The sequence below is a fragment of the Lepidochelys kempii genome, chromosome 3 (genome assembly GCF_965140265.1).
Source record: "Lepidochelys kempii isolate rLepKem1 chromosome 3, rLepKem1.hap2, whole genome shotgun sequence".
Lineage (NCBI taxonomy): Eukaryota > Metazoa > Chordata > Testudines > Cheloniidae > Lepidochelys > Lepidochelys kempii.
In genome coordinates, this window is record NC_133258.1 from 94,258,164 (window position 1) to 94,278,363 (window position 20,200).

Genomic DNA, 20,200 nt, shown 5'->3' on the forward strand with positions numbered 1-20,200 from the left:
CCTCAAGTGGGTTCAGGGAAGCAGCAGGAAACAGGAAGCTCCCTGAGAAGCTGGTGTTAATCAGTCCAGGCTCCTGGGGGTGCTAGAGAGGTACATAAAAGGATCCTCCTCCTCTCTCTCCCTGCAGCTCCTGCTGCTTTCTGTTATTCCCTCTCACCTTTTCTCCTGCCTGTCTCTTGTGCCTTCCTTCCTCCAGCACAGCACTCCACCATCTCTGTGCATCTAGAGCAGAGAGAATGCATATGCACCAGCAGCAGACACAATTTTCTACACTCTGGGTCCTATGGCGCCCCGCACAGTCTGGCACCTGAGGCGGCTGCCTCAGTTTGCCTCATGGTAAGGCCAGCCCTGTGCTTATGTGCTTTACTCGTTTAGCAGGATTGTAAGGTACCACTCGCTGTGAACAAGAGCAGTGGAATCTGGTACTAAATGAATTTCAAAATGAACATATAGTCACAAAACTACTATGATAAGGACCAAATGAATTTTTAAGCATGCTTGTTTTCTCCAAACTACATTTACCTTTCTTAGCTGAAACCGCAACAACTTCCTCTTTGGCTTGTCCAGTTTCTGAAAATTCAGAACAATAATGGAATGAAAAACAGTCTGCAGAAATATTTCAAAGATACCAGACAGCAACCCAAAACAGCATTTGCTATGAGCAAGACTAAAATAGCAAAGGACAGTAAAACTAGCTGTAGAATATACTGCAATATAAAGTGCTTCTGTTAATGAAAACAATCTTTCTGATAATCTTTCATTTATCGAATCAGGGGAAATACATGGCAAAGAGAAGAAAATGATGAGAAAGCATACAAATGAAAAAAAATATAGATGAAGTCATTCTAACCTATATAATCTGCACATGAAGGCCTGAGAACCAAGAAGTTGATAGTAAAATACATCTACTGAAAATAAATGGACTTGACTAACTCAATTCACTCAGCAGGCATATAACAGGCTAGACACAAGTTTAAGTTTCCTCAAAAACATTATAAATCTATGCAGAAGAAACTTTTGACCTTTTGATACCTTGTCAGATAAATCCTAAAGGAACTGAATAGCAAGTGCCAGAACTTTTCAAGTGTTAAGAAAAAGATGAGCCTGACTTGCAAAACTCGGATCCAGATTTCCAGGCTCCCAACATTTGAGGGCGTTTGGATTGAAGGTTTTGGCTAAGTCCATTAAAATAATAGAGGTCAATCATGAAATTTGATCCAGATGCCAAACCTTACTTCCCCACTTCCCCACATTCTGTCCCCACCCTGCAAAAAAGATTTGGTGGTATCTAGACTCAAGGGGTTTGGTTTGGACCTGTCTTGGGTTAGGAGACTAGCTTTTCTCCATCACTGAACAACAAAGCTTAAAAGCAAAAACAGTAATAAACTTCCCTACTCTGTCATAATTTTCACTTTAAGATTCTTTGCCCACTGGGAAATCTCTTCAAAATTACCAAGTATCACTCAGAGCTAATTAATTTTCAAAGCCGCTGCATTGTCATTTCTATACTAAATGGGTATAAAGCACATTTTTTATTCCAGAACATAGACAAAGTTCATGCTGAAATTAAATGTGTTCCACTGAATGTAAGAAATCCATGTAAACATTCCACTAAAGGTATGGAGATATTTTGATATATGAAACACCAACATGGCTGCACTCCTCAGGGACAGTGCAGATCACTAAGCCCACGTCAAAGCATGTGACATCTGGGAACAAAGTATTCTCAGTCACCTCCTGCCTCCTAAATCCCCCGCCATCTCGCCCCAAATAAAAATCAAAACAAAATCAATTTTTAAAAAGTAAACTAAAAATGTAAAATGTCAAAACACCCCTGTAATCCAAGCAGAGTTTTGACCACAAAAAGGGAGGGTGACAGAGACGTCATGAAACCTACTACAGATATTGCCATTTCTATAGATTTTATTTGGAAGATGCCCAGATACTACAATGATGGGCAGCTGTATAAAACTCTAAGATAGGTAAATGACTTGACAGACACTGACATTACTGATGCTCAGAGCGTAGTGTTGCATAAAATTCCCTAGGTTTGCTACATTCATTTTGGTTTGATTATAACAGAATTTTTATAAAAACGTGTTATATTCAGATCAAGATCAGACATGTCTAGAATAATAGAAATGTAGGGCTGGAAGGGACACCCTGGTCTGTGGCAGGACCAAGTAAATCTAGACCATCCCTGACAGGTGTTTGTCCAACGTGTTCTTGAAAACCTCCAATGACAGGAATCCCACCTCTCTTGGAAGCAAAGCTGAACTGCCTTAATAGTTAGAAAGCTTTTCTTAACATCTAACCTAAATCTCCCTTGCTACATATTAAACCCATTTCTTCCTGTCCTACCTTCACTAGATATGGAGAACAACTGATCACCATCCTCTTTATAACAGTATTTGAAGACCATTATCATTCCCCCCCACCAGTCTTATGATCTCAAAACAAAATGTGCCCAGTTCCTCATAGGTGAAGTTTTTTATAATATGTGTTGCTCTCCTCTGGACTCTCCAATTTGTCCATATCTTTCCTAAAGTATGGTGCCCAGAACTGAATGCAGTACTCCAGCTGAGGCCTCACCAGTGCTGAGTAGAGTGAGACAATTACCTCCCGTGTCTTACATAGGACGCTCCTGTTAATATACCTCAAAATTATATTAGCCTTTTTTGCAACCAAATCATATTGTTGGCTTATATTCAATTTGTGATCCATTCTAACCCCAGACTGTTTTCAGCAGTACTACCACCAATATTCCCTATTTTTAGTTGCACATTTGGTTTTTCTCCCTCCTAAGTGCAGTACTTTGCACCTGTCTTTATTGTATTCCAACTTGTTGATTTCAGACCAATTCTCTAATTTGTCAAGGGCATTTTGAATTCTAATTCTGTCCTCTCCTCACAGTTTGGTCTCAACTGCAAATTTGATGAGCAAACTCTCCACCCCATTATCAAAGTCATTAATGAAAATATTGACTAGTACTTGTCCCAGGTCTGACCTCAGTGTGACCCCTCTGGATACACCCTCCCAGTCTGAGAGCAAACAATCAGTAACTTCTCTTTGAGTTGTGCATCTACCTCACAGTAATTTCATCTAGCCCACATTTCCCTCATTTGCTTATGAGAATTTCATGTTGGGCCTGTGCCAAAAGCCTTGCTAAAATCAAGATCTATCATCCCTTCAGCCTCCCTGCTATCCTCTAGGCCAGTAACCCTGTCAAAGAAGGAAATTATGTTGGTTTGGCATGAGTTGTGCATGACAAATCCATGTTGGCTATTCCTTATAACCTATTATCCTATTATTACAAACCATTATTTATTAATTTGTTCCAGTATTCTACTAGGTATCCTACCAGGTATCAAAGTTAGATAGACCAGTCTCCCTCTGATAACTCACCAGAAAGATACTAAAATAGTAAAGACTAAATATGCCCAGGTTTTTGAACCTTTCTTCATAGGTCAAGTTTTCTAATCCTTTTATCATTTGTGTTGTTCCCATCTTAGAAAAGAGACAACTAAGGGGGAATATGATAGAAGTCTATAACATCATGAATGGTATGAAAAAAGTGAATAAGGATGTGTTGTTTACCCCTTCACATAACACAAGAACTATGAGTCACCCAACGAAGTTAACAGGCAGCAGGTTTACGATAACTATAAGGGAGAAGTTCTTCACACAACACACAGTCAACCTGTGGATCTCATTGCTGGGTGATGTTGTGAAGGCCAAAAGTGTAACTGGTTCAACAAAGAATTAAATAAGTTCATGGAGGACATGAACTCACCAAAATGGTCGGGGACACAACCCCAGTTCTGGAAGTCACAAAACCTCTGACTTTCAGAAGCTGGGACTGGACAACAGGGAATGGATCACTCGATAATTCCCCTGTTCTAGTCATTCCCTCTCAAGCATTTGGCTCCAGCCACATGCTGGACAGGATAGTGAGCTAGACTGACATTGGTCTGACCCAGTATAGCTGTTCTTAATCTCCTGAACTGGAGAGAGTCCAGAGGAACTCTTTTCAATTACTGAAGAAGAGAGTTAAAACAAAAAGTCCCCTCGTAATCACATCATGATTGTTCCCCTCACTGAACATGCTTCAGAATTTTCAGGCTTCGGCAGCAGTTACTGAGTTTGGTAGCCAAACTGCATCCTGATAGATGCTAAGCCTGAACTGTTTTCACAATGGGAAAATGCTAAGTAAGCGGATGAAGAGCAGCAAGGGGCAAATAAATAGGTATGAAAGGCAAGGGCCATATTTAGTCCTAGTTTAAGGTGTATCTACTTCAGCCTAAAGGAATTTAGCCCACAATACAAAGATTTGGGGCATACGATACAAAAGAATTCCACCTTTGAGTCTTGCTGAGCAGTGAAGGAAACAGTAGCAATATTTTAATCATTACAGTCTTTTCATTATGAAACAAACCACGTGGGGGTTTCAGAATTAGGATTAAATTCATACTAAGTGTTAATAAGTGAAACTCCACTGAAATTTATAGATTTATCCCAGGGTGGATTTTGGCTAATTTAATCTAATATAGATTGCTAACTGACCACAACAAAGAAAATGTAAAAGAGGACTTTTCTACCTTCTCTACGTGTCTTGTAAGAAACCAGAAGGTCCGTTTGTGTCCTATCAACTGGGTGGCTTCTTGCTCTGCGTAGATAGATAACAGAGCAAAACAAACCAGACTAATGTGTAACTTACTACCCAGATGAAAGGTTTCAGAGTAGCAGACGTGTTAATCTGTATTCACAAAAAGAAAAGGAATTTTTTGGCACTTTAGAGACTAACCAATTTATTTGAGCATAAGCTTTCGTGAGCTACAGCTCACTTCATCGGATGCATTCAGTGGAAAATACAGTGGGGAAATTTGTATACACAGAGAACATGAAACAATGGGTGTTACCATACACACTGTAACCAGATTTCAGAGTAGCAGCCGTGTTAGTCTATATTCGCAAAAAGAAAAGGAGTACTAGTGGCACCTTAGAGACTAACCAATTTATTTGAGCATAAGCTTTCGTGAGCTACAGCTGCATCCGATGAAGTGAGCTGTAGCTCACGAAAGCTTATGCTCAAATAAATTGGTTAGTCTGTAAGGTGCCACTAGTACTCCTTTTCTTTTTACTGTAACCAGAGTGATCACTTAAGGTGAGTATTACCAGCAGGAGAGTGGCGGGGGGTGAGGGGGAACCTTTTGTAGTGATAATCAAGGTGGGCCATTTCCAGCAGTTGACAAGAATGTCTGAGGAACAGTGCGGGGTGGGGGAGGTGGGAAATAAACATGGGGAAATAGTTTTACTTTGTGTAATGACACATCCACTCCCAGTCTTTATTCAAGCCTAAGTTAATTGTATCCAGTTTGCAATTTAATTCCAATACAGCTGTCTCTTGTTGGAGTCTGTTTCTGAAGTTTTTTTTGTTGAAGAATTGCAACTTTTAGGTCTGTAATCGAGTGACCAAAGAGCTTGAAGTGTTCTCTGACTGGTTTTTTAATGTTATAATTCTTGATGTCTGATTTGTGTCCATTTATTCTTTTACGTAGAGACTGTCCAGTCTGACCAATGTACATGGCAGAGGGGCATTGCTGGCACATGATGGCATATATCACATTGGTAGATGTGCAGGTGAATGAGCCTCTGATAGTGTGGCTGATGTGATTAGGCCCTATGATGGTGTCCCCTGAATAGATATGTGGGCACAGTTGGCAACGGGCTTTGTTGCAAGGATAGGTTCCTGGGTTAGTGGTTCTGTTGTGTGGTGTGTGGTTGCTGGTGAGTATTTGCTTCATGTTGGGGGGCTGTCTGTAAGCAAGGACTGGCCTGTCTCCCAAGATCTGTGAGAGTGATGGGTCGTCCTTCAGGATTGGTTGTAGATCTTTGATGATGCGTTGGAGAGGTTTTAGTTGGGGGCTGAAGGTGATGGCTAGTGGCGTTCTGTTATTTTCTTTGTTGGGCCTGTCCTGTAGTAGGTGACTTCTGGGTACTCTTCTGGCTCTGTCAATCTGTTTCTTCACTTCAGCAGGTGGGTATTGTAATTGTAAGAATGCTTGATAGAGATCTTGAAGGTGTTTGTCTCTGTCTGAGGGGTTGGAGCAAATGCAGATGAAGACCTCCCTAGTAAAACTGAATCGGGAAAATAGAAATTTACTAACAGAATTAGCCAACAAGCAATTCCAAGGCCATAAGAAGCAGATAAGTAAGAATGAGACAATTGTTTTAAGAAATAATGGAATATGTCATTGAAAGCAATGAAAATACAGCTGGACTGAATAAGAAGGAAGATAGTAATGGCTAAAAAAATAGTTAAGGAGGTATGAATTATAGTTTTAAGAGGATATGTAAAAAATTATCAGTTAAGAGGATTTCAGATTAGTGTATATGAAAATATGCTTAGAATAGAATGTTTATAGATGAGGTAGTTTTCATAACCTGCACTTGTGTAATGTTATGAAACAAGGTATAAAGGATGTGTTTAATAAAGAGGGGTGGAGCAAGGTAGGATTTACACCAGCTCGGACCAGCATGGATCTGCTGATGACAAAAACAGCGTACCTGCACCCAGAACTCGGTAACTGATGATTATACTATCCTCATATCTGCTTTATTTAAGATTTATGCTTGATCAAGATGGTAATATATTGTCCTAAATGTTCTTACTAAAGCTTTAAATTGGTTAAGTTTAGTAACTGGTATGGACTGTGCTTTTTCACCCAACAGTATAGATGCACATCTCAAGCTAGATGTTAATTTTTCAGACCTACTGAAAAGTGCAATGGCTGGGATCAAACTAACGTATGAGTCTCACTAAATTATTTGATTGATCGATTTCTCTTTTCATAGCAGAAATGACACAAATATTGGTGACGGACACAATACAAAAAAAACAGGCAATAATATTTTCAGCACTGAGCCATGAATCTGCTGTAGAAAGTGTCTTCCACTACAATTCATAGATGCATAGATTTTTAAAGCCAGAAATGACCACTGTGGTCATCTAGTTTCAGTGACACTCGTACATTAGCACTCCTCTTCAAATTCAGTGTTAAAAGCAGTTTTCGTGAACAGACAAGCTGTTATTGTCTAATTTTGCAGCACAGAGTTCACAGGAGGATTTTGTACCCAGACTTGGAACACAGTTTAGAACAAGAAAGTACTGCACCAAGAGCTCTGCTATTTCAAAAGCTGTGTTCTTTCTGGATGCCAGCTGATCAGCTTTCCATATAATCCAAATTAAGAAACCAGTAAGAAAAGGAAAGACATAAGCAGGGGGCTGAACTTGATAACCTCTCAAAGTCCCTTCCAGTCTTAGGATTCTAAGATTCTATATGATATGATTCTATGAGCTGTTCTTACAGCACTTCACAAAGAGTCCAAGAGAACATTTTCTGAAAGTCGTCAGAAGAAAACCTCGTGTCCAATCCCACAAGGTGCAGATGCTGCACTCTTTCAACTCCCATTGATGCTGATGGGTGCTGAAGATGTTCAGAACCTGGCAGGTCTGGCCCAAAGATGTTGGCATGATTCACATAAAAATGACCTCCCAAAGATGACATACAGTATCACAGGAGCAATAATCATGTATAAAAAAGCATTTGCTCAACAGCTCCAAGCAAGGAGGAAAACAGCTTTTTTGATTGCCCATAGTTACAAAATGACCTTTATTTCTCACTTCAGCTTTCTAGAATTTGCCAAAATGCAAAGGCTTTATTTAACATACTTGTTTTCATTAGTTTCTCTAGTTTGGCTGTTGGAGGCATAAAGAGAATGTCTAAATTAGTCTAGTTTCTGTTTTGTTTAACTGCAAAATTATAGTAGCGTTAAGAATTTACCCTTTGAACCAAAAACGTTAAATATGCCCGATACAGAGAATTCTGTCAGCTTTGATTTTCTTTACATTACTGACAAAGAGTCTGATTCTGCAACATGTCCTCACAGTGGAGAGCACTGAAGTGAGTATCCCTATTCAGTTGAGTTCAGTGAGACTATCTATGCAAGTATTTACCACTTACTGTGAATAAGGGTTTCAGCTGGGGCTCTAACTGAGGGAATGTTCTCTAGTGGCTAAAGCAAGGGACTGGGAATCAGGTGTTCTGGGGTCCAGTCCCCTCTCTGTCACTGATTTGCTATGTGACCTCAGCAGCACGAGTATGTGACACCCTCTCCCATACTTGCATAAATGAGCAGTTATTCTCACAAATAGTCCCGTTCATTTCAGTGGGACTATCCCTGTAAAGCATGATACTATTCAAAATGAATAAGTGTAGCAGAATCTGATCCACAGGGCATTAGTTTTCCCATCTGCTAAACAGGATTACTAGTACCTACTTAGTTCTCAGGAGTGTTGTGCTCTTTAATTGATTGCCAATTGTAAAGTGCATAAAGGTGATAAAAACATGCAAAGTGGCATTCTTATAAATAGACTCTAGAGAGAAACAGAAGTTCAAAACACTATTTAATTTTGGATTCAGATCCTTCAAAGTGGACCTTTAAATCTGTGCTTTATTTTTAATCTGTACAGATGTGATTTTTTTTCATGCTTATGGAAATACTGTAGCATACTTACATAGTGCTTAAAGTTTCTATGGCCCCTCATACTTCCCTGTCAGCTGTGTTTTGCTAAGAGGAGCAAACCCACAGAGAAAGCTCCAATGGATCTAAGCCTTTTTTACCCACCTATCAACAGTATTTATGCAGAGATAACAATAATAATAATTGGAAGACAAAGCTGCTAAATAGGACGCCCCCTTTCTCGCTCTGTACACAACCTTGTCCCACTCTGTAAAGAAAACAACCATATAGTCAATAGGTCATGCAAAAAGTGGGCAGGAAAATTAGAGAAGTGTTTCCCTTCTCACAATATCTTGTTTCAGAGTAACAGCCGTGTTAGTCTGTATTCGCAAAAAGAAAAGGAGTACTTGTGGCACCTTAGAGACTAACCAATTTATTAGAGCATAAGCTTTCGTGAGCTACAGCTCACTGCATCTGAGGAAGTGAGCTGTAGCTCACGAAAGCTTATGCTCTAATAAATTGGTTAGTCTCTAAGGTGCCACAAGTACTCCTTTTCTTTTTACAATATCTTGTGTCTATGTAAGGAGTTGGGTGGAGCCACTTCCTGCACTCCTTAAGATCCTTGACCCAGATTCACAAAGGAACTTAGACATTGGGCTTTAGGTGCTTAAGTCCCTTTGTGGATCTAGCCCTTTATGGATTTAGGCTGGGTAGGCAATAGCTCCTGAATCTGAAAGACTTAGGAATCCGCCACCTGGAACTCTATGGAGTCTTCAGGGAAAAGACAACTGGCTCTTGGAGCAGCTTGTTAGGTGGAGAAAGTCGAGACATTGCTATTCTTTAAAAAAAAATCCATATGGCTCTAATGAAGTCAAATCTTTATATATTTCTAATGACAGTGATGCAGTACTTTTGTATTAATAACAATATAAATACACATTCTTCCATTTTTATTTTAAAAACACATGCAGTCACTTACCTTTTACCTTATGACTTTCCGCAGATGCTGTAAAATAAATGAATATATTCTAAGAAACAGACTTTACAATATGTACAAACAACATTTGTCCCTTGTTAAGACATTCTCGTTGTACCTGGTTAAAATCTACAGAAAGCAAGGCTAGCCAGTAAGGTATATATGGAGCTTGAAAAATTCCACTTATTTCAGCAAGCATGTACACTGTGCATGGAAAACTCGCTTTAGAATGTGCATATAGCATACACACAGGAAAGGGAAGAAACAATTCAGACAATTCACAGACATCTCAATAAGTCTGGCACCTCAGTAAGTCTGGCATTCTAATACTGACACACACAATGAAGTCTAGATACAAAAGTAGTATTGAAAATATCACATATTTCAATCTATTTCAATCATAAATATTTCAATCATAAATATCTAATTTATGTGCCAGTGTTTGATATTTAATTATTGGATAGTATTTCTTTCTAAAGCATCATTGATCAAAATATCATAATTTGATTTGGTTTTTGAAGGAGGGGGTGGGGGGGAAGCCCTGACACACTGTTTCTTCTTCCAGACTCAATTTATTTGAATCCCAGAGCCAGACTTCCTTCCTCCCTTGGAGGAAAAAAAAGTGAGGAAGCTGAAATCAAAATCTAACATTCAAAAGAATAATGGTGTCCTGCTTAGCTACACGTAATTGGCTCTCAAGTACAACAGAATGACTAGGTTATCATGCTCCATAGCCATTCTAATACATTTGAGTAAGCTGGCAAATCTGTTCTCTTCTAGCACAGTGCAGTTCCCATCCCTTCCCCTAATGGTGACTTGAATTCATTTAGGTTTAAGTTTAAATTAAGGAAATGAGTCTAACATAGACTTTTACAGGTTTTACCAGGTACTTTTAGAGGTACTACATGTATTTCCTTCTTCGATGGTTTGGCTGGAACAAATGAGAAAAGGTTGGTTATTACAATGTGGGAGTTGCCACTAAAACATTCAGTAGCTCAGATGAAAAATAAGACTAAAAAATGGGAGCCATTTACCAGTTTCCACCAGCTTTTCCTTCTTGGGTGATTCTGAAAATTAAAAAAGAAAAATATTTTGGCTCTACTTTTGGTACTGCTGTTACATTTACTCCTCCTAAAAAGTATTTTTCATGCAGTGACTAATGGAGTCAGATTAAATGCTAATACCGGATAGCTAAAAGATAATTCCACAGTCATATTGTTAGGTAATGAAAGGAAATGTTAACAGCAATTAAAGAGAAAACATGTTTAGACTTATTCTGTGTTATTTGATAATCTAAGATGTGGTTCCCAACCTTTTCCACCCTGAGATTTTCCCAGAACACCACTCCCACAACCTCCTCTTCAGGACCACTTATAGCCACTTCGCAAAGATTCAAGGCCATGGGGCATAACCAACCAGGGAGAGGGGAAAGAGATGGAAATGTCTATTTGAAATGGTACATTCCATATTATCATTGACTAAAATTCGTAACAAATAAGAAAAGGGATGAGTTAATGCTGCTTGCAAATAAAGTAAATATATTATCACAAGACATAAACAAACCAAACTCTCTCTTTTTTCTTTTCTTTCTTTCTTTTTTTTTTGTATGTGGGGCTGGAGGGGAGGAAGGAAAAAGGAAGAATGGAGACTGGAAGACAGTTACTTTGGCTGATTTAACCAGTCATCTCAGTAACATCTGCAACATTGCAGCACACTCATGTTTTATGTAGCATAAGTGCTGCTCCAGAGTTCATTTATATATATTATATATAAACACATTTTGTAAAACTTTTTTTCCCCACCTATGCTTGCTTCTCTGAAACTGAAGGATATCTAATTATGGTTTCTTTGACTCCAGGGGCATCTGACTGCTTCCTGTTTTCTCACAGTCTCCCAACCCTTAGACAAGGGAAACAGGGGCAGAAGTTGTGTGACACTACCAACTTTCACTTTAAGCATTTTTGTGAGACCTAAAATTTCATTTTCATTAAGCAAATTCAACAAGGTTCTTCCAGAAACATGAAATCCAGTTTACAAATATCTGCAACTTTCCACAGGGAAGTTTTTATTCAATAATTAACAAAATTAGTTAGGAAGTTTGGATCAGAATCTGAATTTATGGCTGACTCACTTCTACTGTACTGTTATAATGTGGTACACCAAAACCTTAGATCCCAACAACCACAAGCTTTGAGAAATTTCAGATCTGGATCTTGCCTTTATGACTCATGCCACTTTTACTAATTTAGAAGAATTTTCTTCTATTAATTAATGGTCAATCTGACAGAACAGAGGATTTTGTCCTATTGTACAATATACATGTTAGACATTTGTTATAGCACTTGTAAGATTTTTAACAGTGAGAGTTGTGCATGTATTCATAAGAATTTATTAATTTATCAACCAGGCCAAAATACCTTCATCCAGGACACAGCCTGTGGCTGAGAACAAATAAATATTCTATTATATGTGCAATTGAGATTTTTTTCAAGATTCGCTCAATTCTGAAATTTCACCATATTCTACACACACTGAAGTTTTCACTAAAACATTTTTTGCCTTTGTGAAAGCCAGTAAAATATTTATTAATTGTTCATGAAACACCTAAATGCATTTTTTTGTTTTGCTGGTAGTGATGCGCTCACTGGGCAGATGTGGGACAGAAGAGAATCTCTGAGGTTATTTTTTATGCTGCTCCATTCCCTAATCTGCTAGTGGTGCTGCAAAACATTGAAGCTGGCATAGTCCTGCAACGTGCCTTAGATCTTCACCAGCAGCAAGGTAATTCTGAAACCGTGACCTTCTCTCACCTGCTAGCCTTGGAACAGTCACATGTTTCCATTTTTATTCTTTGTCGTTCTCTCGTGACATGTATGCCTTTCATTTAATTCAGATAAAGTATTCTAATCTTAAAGCAGTAGTGTGAATAAGTGAAATTCATGCCAAACCAGTGAGAAAGTTGAATTTCTATGAAATTGCCTATCATCTCCACTGTGTTCACTGTTCTATAGTATAAATTATACGATAATCCATGTCATTAGGCTATATTCATTACAGTTAAGGGGAAACCGTTTTCTGTACTAGAATACTCAATTTCTGATACAAGGATTTTAATAAATCCTATGTTACAGTCAGTAAAACACAGAACTGTCAATCCTGTGCAGTCAAACACTGCAAATCCTTAGGTTGGGGAAGCTAATAGCGTTGAATCTTTTTGTTTGTTTGCCTGCAATTTTCCTGTTGGCTTGTTCAAGTTATAGAGAGGTTCATTACAAGTATTTGTTACCCCATATTTCTTCAATTTCTAAAGATCATGAATATAGGATGCGGATTCCTTTGTTCTCTGAAATAAGAAACTCGGGGGAGGGGGGGAACCGCCTCCCCTACTAAGGGTTTGGCACCAGCTTTATAGCTCCCTGTTTGTAAATGAAAGCTGACGTTCATTCATAGCAATTTCTCTTCAGAATGATCGCTGAAAAGAGATGGAGAAGGAAGAATGCGTTTTTGCATATCCTCAGACTGGAAACACATGCCTATGATTGGCAATCTCCAGAATTCATTAATCTGAAGAGATTTCCTGCCATGCCTCAAATAATTGCGGCACATATTCTTCAGAGGAATACAGCTTTCTTTCAAGGTCCTTTGGCAAGCTTACACAACTCCTGCTTTGCCTGGCGTTCAGGAAATGATGGCCACACATCTGGTCTGGTCTACATCATAGAATCAAAGAATATTAGGGTTGGAAGAGACCTTGTGAGGTCATCTAGTCCAATCCCCTGCTCAAAGCTGCTGTCCTGCTCGTCTCTGTAAGGTTTACCAGGATGACTGGATTTGAATCTCTCAATGAAATGGAAACCCTCCCCCCGACCCACACTGCCCCAAGAAAAAAGCTAATACTGATCCATCTGATATCAGAAACATGAATGTTTCTGCTCAAAAAAAAAAAAAAGGCCGTCTTAAATCTAGAGAAGATCTGGTAATCTGGGCACCTTCAACTTCTCTGAGGTCTCATCAGTTCTTGAGTGGACAAGGTCAGTTACCTCAAATGGCAGGCCAAGTACCTATGCCTTCTGATTCTTCCCATATCACTCTATGTCAACTCTAAGACAGAATTTTGTAAGGAAAAGTGTCCATTTGCCAAAGACTGGGATTCTGCAAAATCCATGTCCTAACAGTCACTTGAGGAGCATTTTGCAACCTCTAGATGAGGGATTCTCAAACCAGGGGTTGTTTTATTTTTGAATGCAGTTATTTTTTGTACATAATTCTACATTTGTAAGTTCAATTTTCATGATAAAGAGATTGCACTACAGTACTTGTATTAGATGAATTGAAAAATACGATTTCTCTCGTTTTTTACAGTGCAAATATTTGTAATAAAAATAAATATAAAGTGACCACTGTACACTTTGTATTCTGTGTTGTTATTGAAATCAATATATTTGAAAATGTAGAAAACATCCAAAAATATTTAAATAAATGGTACTCTATTATTGTTTAACAATGCGATTAATTGTGATTAATTTTTTAAATTGCTTGACAGCCCTAATATATATACATTCTGCCCTACAGCCAGTATATGTATATATATATCGCCACTAGATGGGACAGAACACTAAACCCAGAAGATGTGTGTGTTATACTTGCCCCCTCTTACTCTTAGAAGAACAATGCTCCCTCACTGATCCGGCATAGGCCTAAAGCCTCCAGACCAGAAATAGCAACACCAGACTACTCCCCAAAAGGAACCTTCTGCTTCCTAATTTCCCACCAATTTCCATAGGTCTGAAGCCTATGCAGAGGTTTGGAAAACAAGGAGAAATGGCTCTAGAGAAAACTCTGTTAATTCTTCAGGTCTGATAGGGGAACAACATGGGGTCACAGCTAAGGAACTACCCATTGACAGATCCTTCCCTAAAGCCAGTCAGGGTCACAAACTTAGTGTTGAAGAAGATGTCAATTCTTAATGCACAACAAAGCAATCAGCCATCTAGGACATAAGCAAATCTCATCACCCTCAAGACCTTACAATTTAAACAAACCATCTATGCTGAGGCACAACTGAGGATAAAAATCTGCTATAACTCCTTCATAGACCAGAGGATCATTGACCAGAAGTAGATCTCTCCTGATGTTTATGCTTCCCCTTCATTTTCTTTTTAGGAGGAGCTGCAGAGGGATTTCTGGTGTATTTCCAGCCCTTTGAGGATCTGACTTAGAGCTCTTCAGATGCAATCATTTCCATTGCTGCCTTGATGGGCTTGGGGACAATTTATTGGATTTAGAAAAATCTCCCAGCACTGTATCCACCTGTTTTGAACCCACAATGTCTTCTGGAACACAGCTTTGCTTAAGTCCATGTGGCTTATAAAACCTTTCATACAGGATTTATTACAAGGAAGGCTTAGATTCTACACAATCTTTCAGGTGATGGTGTAAACACTGCACAAGCAGCATACCTCTTTTACACTTGAGTAGTGTCCCCACGCACTTTAAACACTGATCTGAAATAGAGATTTCTGTGGGACAAGGAAGTCCCTCTTAAATCCTGGTTTCTGCACATCATCTGCTATGTGATGACTCGATGAGCAGATTAACTATCAATTCTACAGGAAAAACAATTAATCGTAAAAACTAATGATCAAAGCTGCTTCAGAAATAAATACATTTGAAAATTAACAAATGTAACAAGAAACCTAGCATTAAACCCTCACAGGGGAGGGCTTACCACTCAGGCCAGCAGAAAGAGAAGGAATGAAGAACAGTAAGGATTTGAGTAGGGATCGGCAACCTTTGGCATTTGGCCCATCAGGGAAATCCTCTGGTTTGTTTACCTGCAGCATCCAAAGGTTCGGTCGATCGCAGCTCCCACTGGCCACAGTTCGCCATTCCAGGCCAATGGGGGCTGTGGGAAGTGGCGCGGGCCAAGGGATGTGTTGACCGCTGCTTCCCGCGGCCCTCATTGGCCCGGCACAGTGAACTGTGGCCAGAGTGAACTCGATCGGCTGACCCTGCGGACGCTGCAGGTAAACAAACTGTCCCGGCCCACCAGCAGATTTTCCTGATGGGCCGCTTGCCAAAGGTTGCCGATCCCTGGAGAAACTGTTATTAGAGCTGGATGGGAAATCATTTTCCGGTCCCATAAGAATTTTCAAGATATCAATTTTTTTCTCCAACCTGAATCAAGATGAAAAGTCAAAATCTCAAAAAATTGAGAGCCAATCATCCAATTTTTATTTTCATATTTTGATGATTTCAAAACATTATGTTTCAGTTTCAACCTTTATTAAAGAACAAAACAGAATTGGGAGAGTTATTGAATCACAGAAAAGTGGGGCTGGAAGAGACCTTAAGAGGTCATCTAGTCCATCCCTCTGCACAGAGGCAGGACCATGCTTGATAGATGTTTGTCTAATCTGTTCTTAAAAACAATGATGATGATTCCACAACCCCCCTAGATAACCTGTTCCAGTGTTTAATGGTCATCAAAACTCACCCTCTTTCATGAATAGGTTTGGTTTCAATGAAACTGCATTTTCTGATGAAAAAGGTTTTGTTGGAAAATTCCTGATCAGTTCTAGTTTTTTAATACTTTGGTTCCTTGGCTCCAGAACACTAGATTCAAAGGGCATGTACGTGATCCCCTAATGGTTAAATATGCAGACAGGGTTATGTAGCTGCATAGCAGGGCACACATCTCCTACAGAATTTCTCAGCAAGGGCAAAGACATGAAGGACACTACCAAACCAACAAAAAGCATCAGGAGAGCTGTGCAGCTCTGACAGTCAAAAAAATGCTGGAAGCATTCTAGTGTGTGCAACGAAATACAGCATGTCAGCAGCAGCTATTTCTGAATATTTAATGCTCTCAACTTGGGCATTCAAAGATGATGCAGGAACTGTTGTGTAAGAGCAAAATGCTGTGCATTATTTGTGGGCACCTTGAAAGAGAAAATGATAGATTTTACACATTATATTGCAAAGAACTTGTTTGCTAGACATGTTATTGGGCTCAACTTTAAAATCAAAACTCTCAGTATATAAAAGTAAGGGATTTGATATTAAAAAAGCACTGAAGTATGATGAACTGATGAAAGTAAAGTTTAAATAATGTCACAAAGCAAGTGATATACACCCCCCCACACACACACACACAAAATGAGATTTGCTATAAACTGGTTCAAAAAAGTCTATCAGTTACTAGAGATCATAATAAATTCACCATGTGCATTCTGTAATTTCTTATAGAAAAATCTCCTGCATCCCTGCCACTTTTGACCCCATTTCCGCTCCTGCTCCCACTTATGTCAAATGAAATTTTGCTAGTGATCTTAACAGGGCAGGATTGGACCCATTTATTCCTCTGCAAACTGCTTATTCAATTTAATACAAGCTCAGCAAAGGTAGCATTAACAGCAGATGCACTGCCTGAGAAGCCAGTCACACATTAGGTATTCCTTATGGCCCCGATTCAGCAAAATACTTAACACATGCTTAAATGCTTTGCTGAAGAGGGATGCACTTAAACATGTGCCTAAGTGTTTTGCTGAACAGGTCCCCAAAACGTTACAAATCAACAGTTCATTGTGAATATTTGCAGTGCTTTTATAGTTTGTCAGCTACTAGGCTAGCCCATTAAAAAGCCTCTCACATAAAGAGCAGATTCATAGATATTAAGGTCAGAAGGGACCATTATGATCATCTAGTCTGACCTCCTGCACAATGCAGGCCACAGAATCTCACCCACCCACTCCTGCGAAAAACCTCTCACCTATGTCTGAGCTGTTGAAGTCCTCAAATCGTGGTTTAAAGACTTCAAGGAGCAGAGAATCCCCCAGCAAGTGACCCGTGCCCCATGCTACAGAGGAAGGCGAAAACCCCCCCAGAGCCTCTGCCAATCTGACCTGGAGGAAAATTCCTTCCCGACCCCAAATATGGTGATCAGCTGAACCCTGAGCATATGGGCAAGATTCACCAGCCAGATACCCAGGAAAGAATTCTCTGTAGTAACGCAGATTCCACCACATCTAACATCCCATCACAGGCTATTGGGCCTATTTACCATGAATATTTAAAGATTAATTAATATTTTTAAGTCATTTAAATCAAACTCCCTTTTAACTATCAATTAGTTTAGATATAGTTCTCCTTTCATCACTGTGGCTAGCAAAGATAAAAGCCTGAATAGCGACTTCTCTGTTTAACAGTTAGCTTGCTCCCCCTGCCTTGTTCTTGAAGGAATGTCATAATCCAATGTTAGTAACACAACAATACTTCCAATGTAGTAAATAGAATCATAGAATCATAGAATATCAGGGTTGGAAGGGACCCCAGAAGGTCATCTAGTCCAACCCCCTGCTCGAAGCAGGACCAATTCCCAGTTAAATCATCCCAGCCAGGGCTTTGTCAAGCCTGACCTTAAAAACCTCTAAGGAAGGAGATTCTACCACCTCCCTAGGTAACGCATTCCAGTGTTTCACCACCCTCTTAGTGAAAAAGTTTTTCCTAATATCCAATCTAAACCTCCCCCACTGCAACTTGAGACCATTACTCCTCGTTCTGTCATCTGCTACCATTGAGAACAGTCTAGAGCCATCCTCTTTGGAACCCCCTTTCAGGTAGTTGAAAGCAGCTATCAAATCCCCCCTCATTCTTCTCTTCTGCAGGCTAAACAATCCCAGCTCCCTCAGCCTCTCCTCATAACTCATGTGTTCCAGTCCCCTAATCATTTTTGTTGCCCTTCGCTGGACTCTCTCCAATTTATCCACATCCTTCTTGTAGTGTGGGGCCCAAAACTGGACACAGTACTCCAGATGAGGCCTCACCAATGTCGAATAGAGGGGAACGATCACGTCCCTCGATCTGCTCGCTATGCCCCTACTTATACATCCCAAAATGCCATTGGCCTTCTTGGCAACAAGGGCACACTGCTGACTCATATCCAGCTTCTTGTCCACTGTCACCCCTAGGTCCTTTTCCGCAGAACTGCTGCCTAGCCATTCGGTCCCTAGTCTGTAGCTGTGCATTGGGTTCTTCCGTCCTAAGTGCAGGACTCTGCACTTATCCTTATTGAACCTCATCAGATTTCTTTTGGCCCAATCCTCCAATTTGTCTAGGTCCTTCTGTATCCTATCCCTCCCCTCCAGCGTATCTACCACTCCTCCCAGTTTAGTATCATCCGCACATTTGTTGAGAGTGCAATCCACACCATCCTCCAGATCATTTATGAAGATATTGAACAAAACCGGCCCCAGGACCGACCCTTGGGGCACTCCACTTGATACCGGCTGCCAACTAGACATGGAGCCATTGATCACTACCCGTTGAGCCCGACATTCTAGCCAGCTTTCTACCCACCTTATAGTGCATTCATCCAGCCCATACTTCCTTAACTTGCTGACAAGAATACTGTGGGAGACCGTGTCAAAAGCTTTGCTAAAGTCAAGAAACAATACATCCACTGCTTTCCCTTCATCCACAGAACCAGTAATCTCATCATAAAAGGTGATTAGATTAGTCAGGCATGACCTTCCCTTGGTGAATCCATGCTGGCTGTTCCTGACCACTTTCCTCTCATGCAAGTGCTTCAGGATTGATTCTTTGAGGACCTGCTCCATGATTTTTCCAGGGACTGAGGTGAGGCTGACTGGCCTGTAGTTCCCAGGATCCTCCTTCTTCCCTTTTTTAAAGATTGGCACTACATTAGCCTTTTTCCAGTCATCCGGGACTTCCCCGGTTCGCCATGAGTTTTCAAAGATAATGGCCAATGGCTCTGCAATCACAGCCGCCAATTCCTTCAGCACTCTCGGATGCAACTCGTCCGGCCCCATGGACTTGTGCACGTCCAGCTTTTCTAAATAGTCCCTAACCACCTCTATCTCCACAGAGGGCTGGCCATCTCTTCCCCATTTTGTGATGCCCAGCGCAGCAGTCTGGGAGCTGACCTTGTTAGTGAAAACAGAGGCAAAAAAAGCATTGAGTACATTAGCTTTTTCCACATCCTCTGTCACTAGGTTGCCTCCCTCATTCAGTAAGGGGCCCACGCTTTCCTTGGCTTTCTTCTTGTTGCCAACATACCTGAAGAAACCCTTCTTGTTACTCTTAACATCTCTGGCTAGCTGCAGCTCCAGGTGCGATTTGGCCCTCCTGATATCATTCCTACATAATAGTTATGTTGAATGCTTGACTAGGACAGACATGCAAGAATCAGTGGTATTTATAAAGGGGTAAGATTCTATTTTAGCATAGACACCTTCACAATCAGGAATAGCACAATAGGAATTATTAAAATTCATTTTAAAAATGAATTTTGTTGAAATATATTTTAAAGTATGGGTGGATATGGTGGTAGCTTGCTTCAGAATAAGCCATAACATGCTAACTGGGTGAGTGTTTCAGAATCCTAGCAAAAATGATGAAATGTCTTGAATTCTATTTTTTTAAAGTCTGTCATAAATTAGAAGAATAAGAATTGGATATCAGATTAGCAAACTAAATTGCTCTGAGAAAAATCAGTTTACATGCCATTAAAAAAATCCTATGTTTAAAGATTTTACGGTTCTAAATTGAAGCATTCAAAAGTTGGAAGATGAAAAACAAAATGCCTTTGAAACCTTAATTCTGCCCTCTTGTGTGTATACATTATGATACAGATTACATATTAATTTTTCCTTTCCTATTCAGAGTCAGATCATGGCTTAC

General features: G+C 39.8%; 1 protein-coding gene across 1 annotated transcript in view; it reads right to left on the reverse strand.

Moving 5' to 3' along the window:
• The window catches only part of LOC140908987 (uncharacterized), a 153,132-nt gene that overhangs the window by 99,616 nt on the left and 33,316 nt on the right, over window positions 1–20,200 (reverse strand). The window contains exons 8-11 of the mRNA XM_073337200.1: window positions 10,534–10,566; window positions 10,383–10,430; window positions 9,503–9,529; window positions 523–570 (exon numbers count right to left, since the gene is read on the reverse strand). Of these exons, the coding sequence (XP_073193301.1) occupies window positions 523–570; window positions 9,503–9,529; window positions 10,383–10,430; window positions 10,534–10,566 (156 nt within the window). The remainder of the gene's footprint in view (window positions 1–522; window positions 571–9,502; window positions 9,530–10,382; window positions 10,431–10,533; window positions 10,567–20,200) is intronic.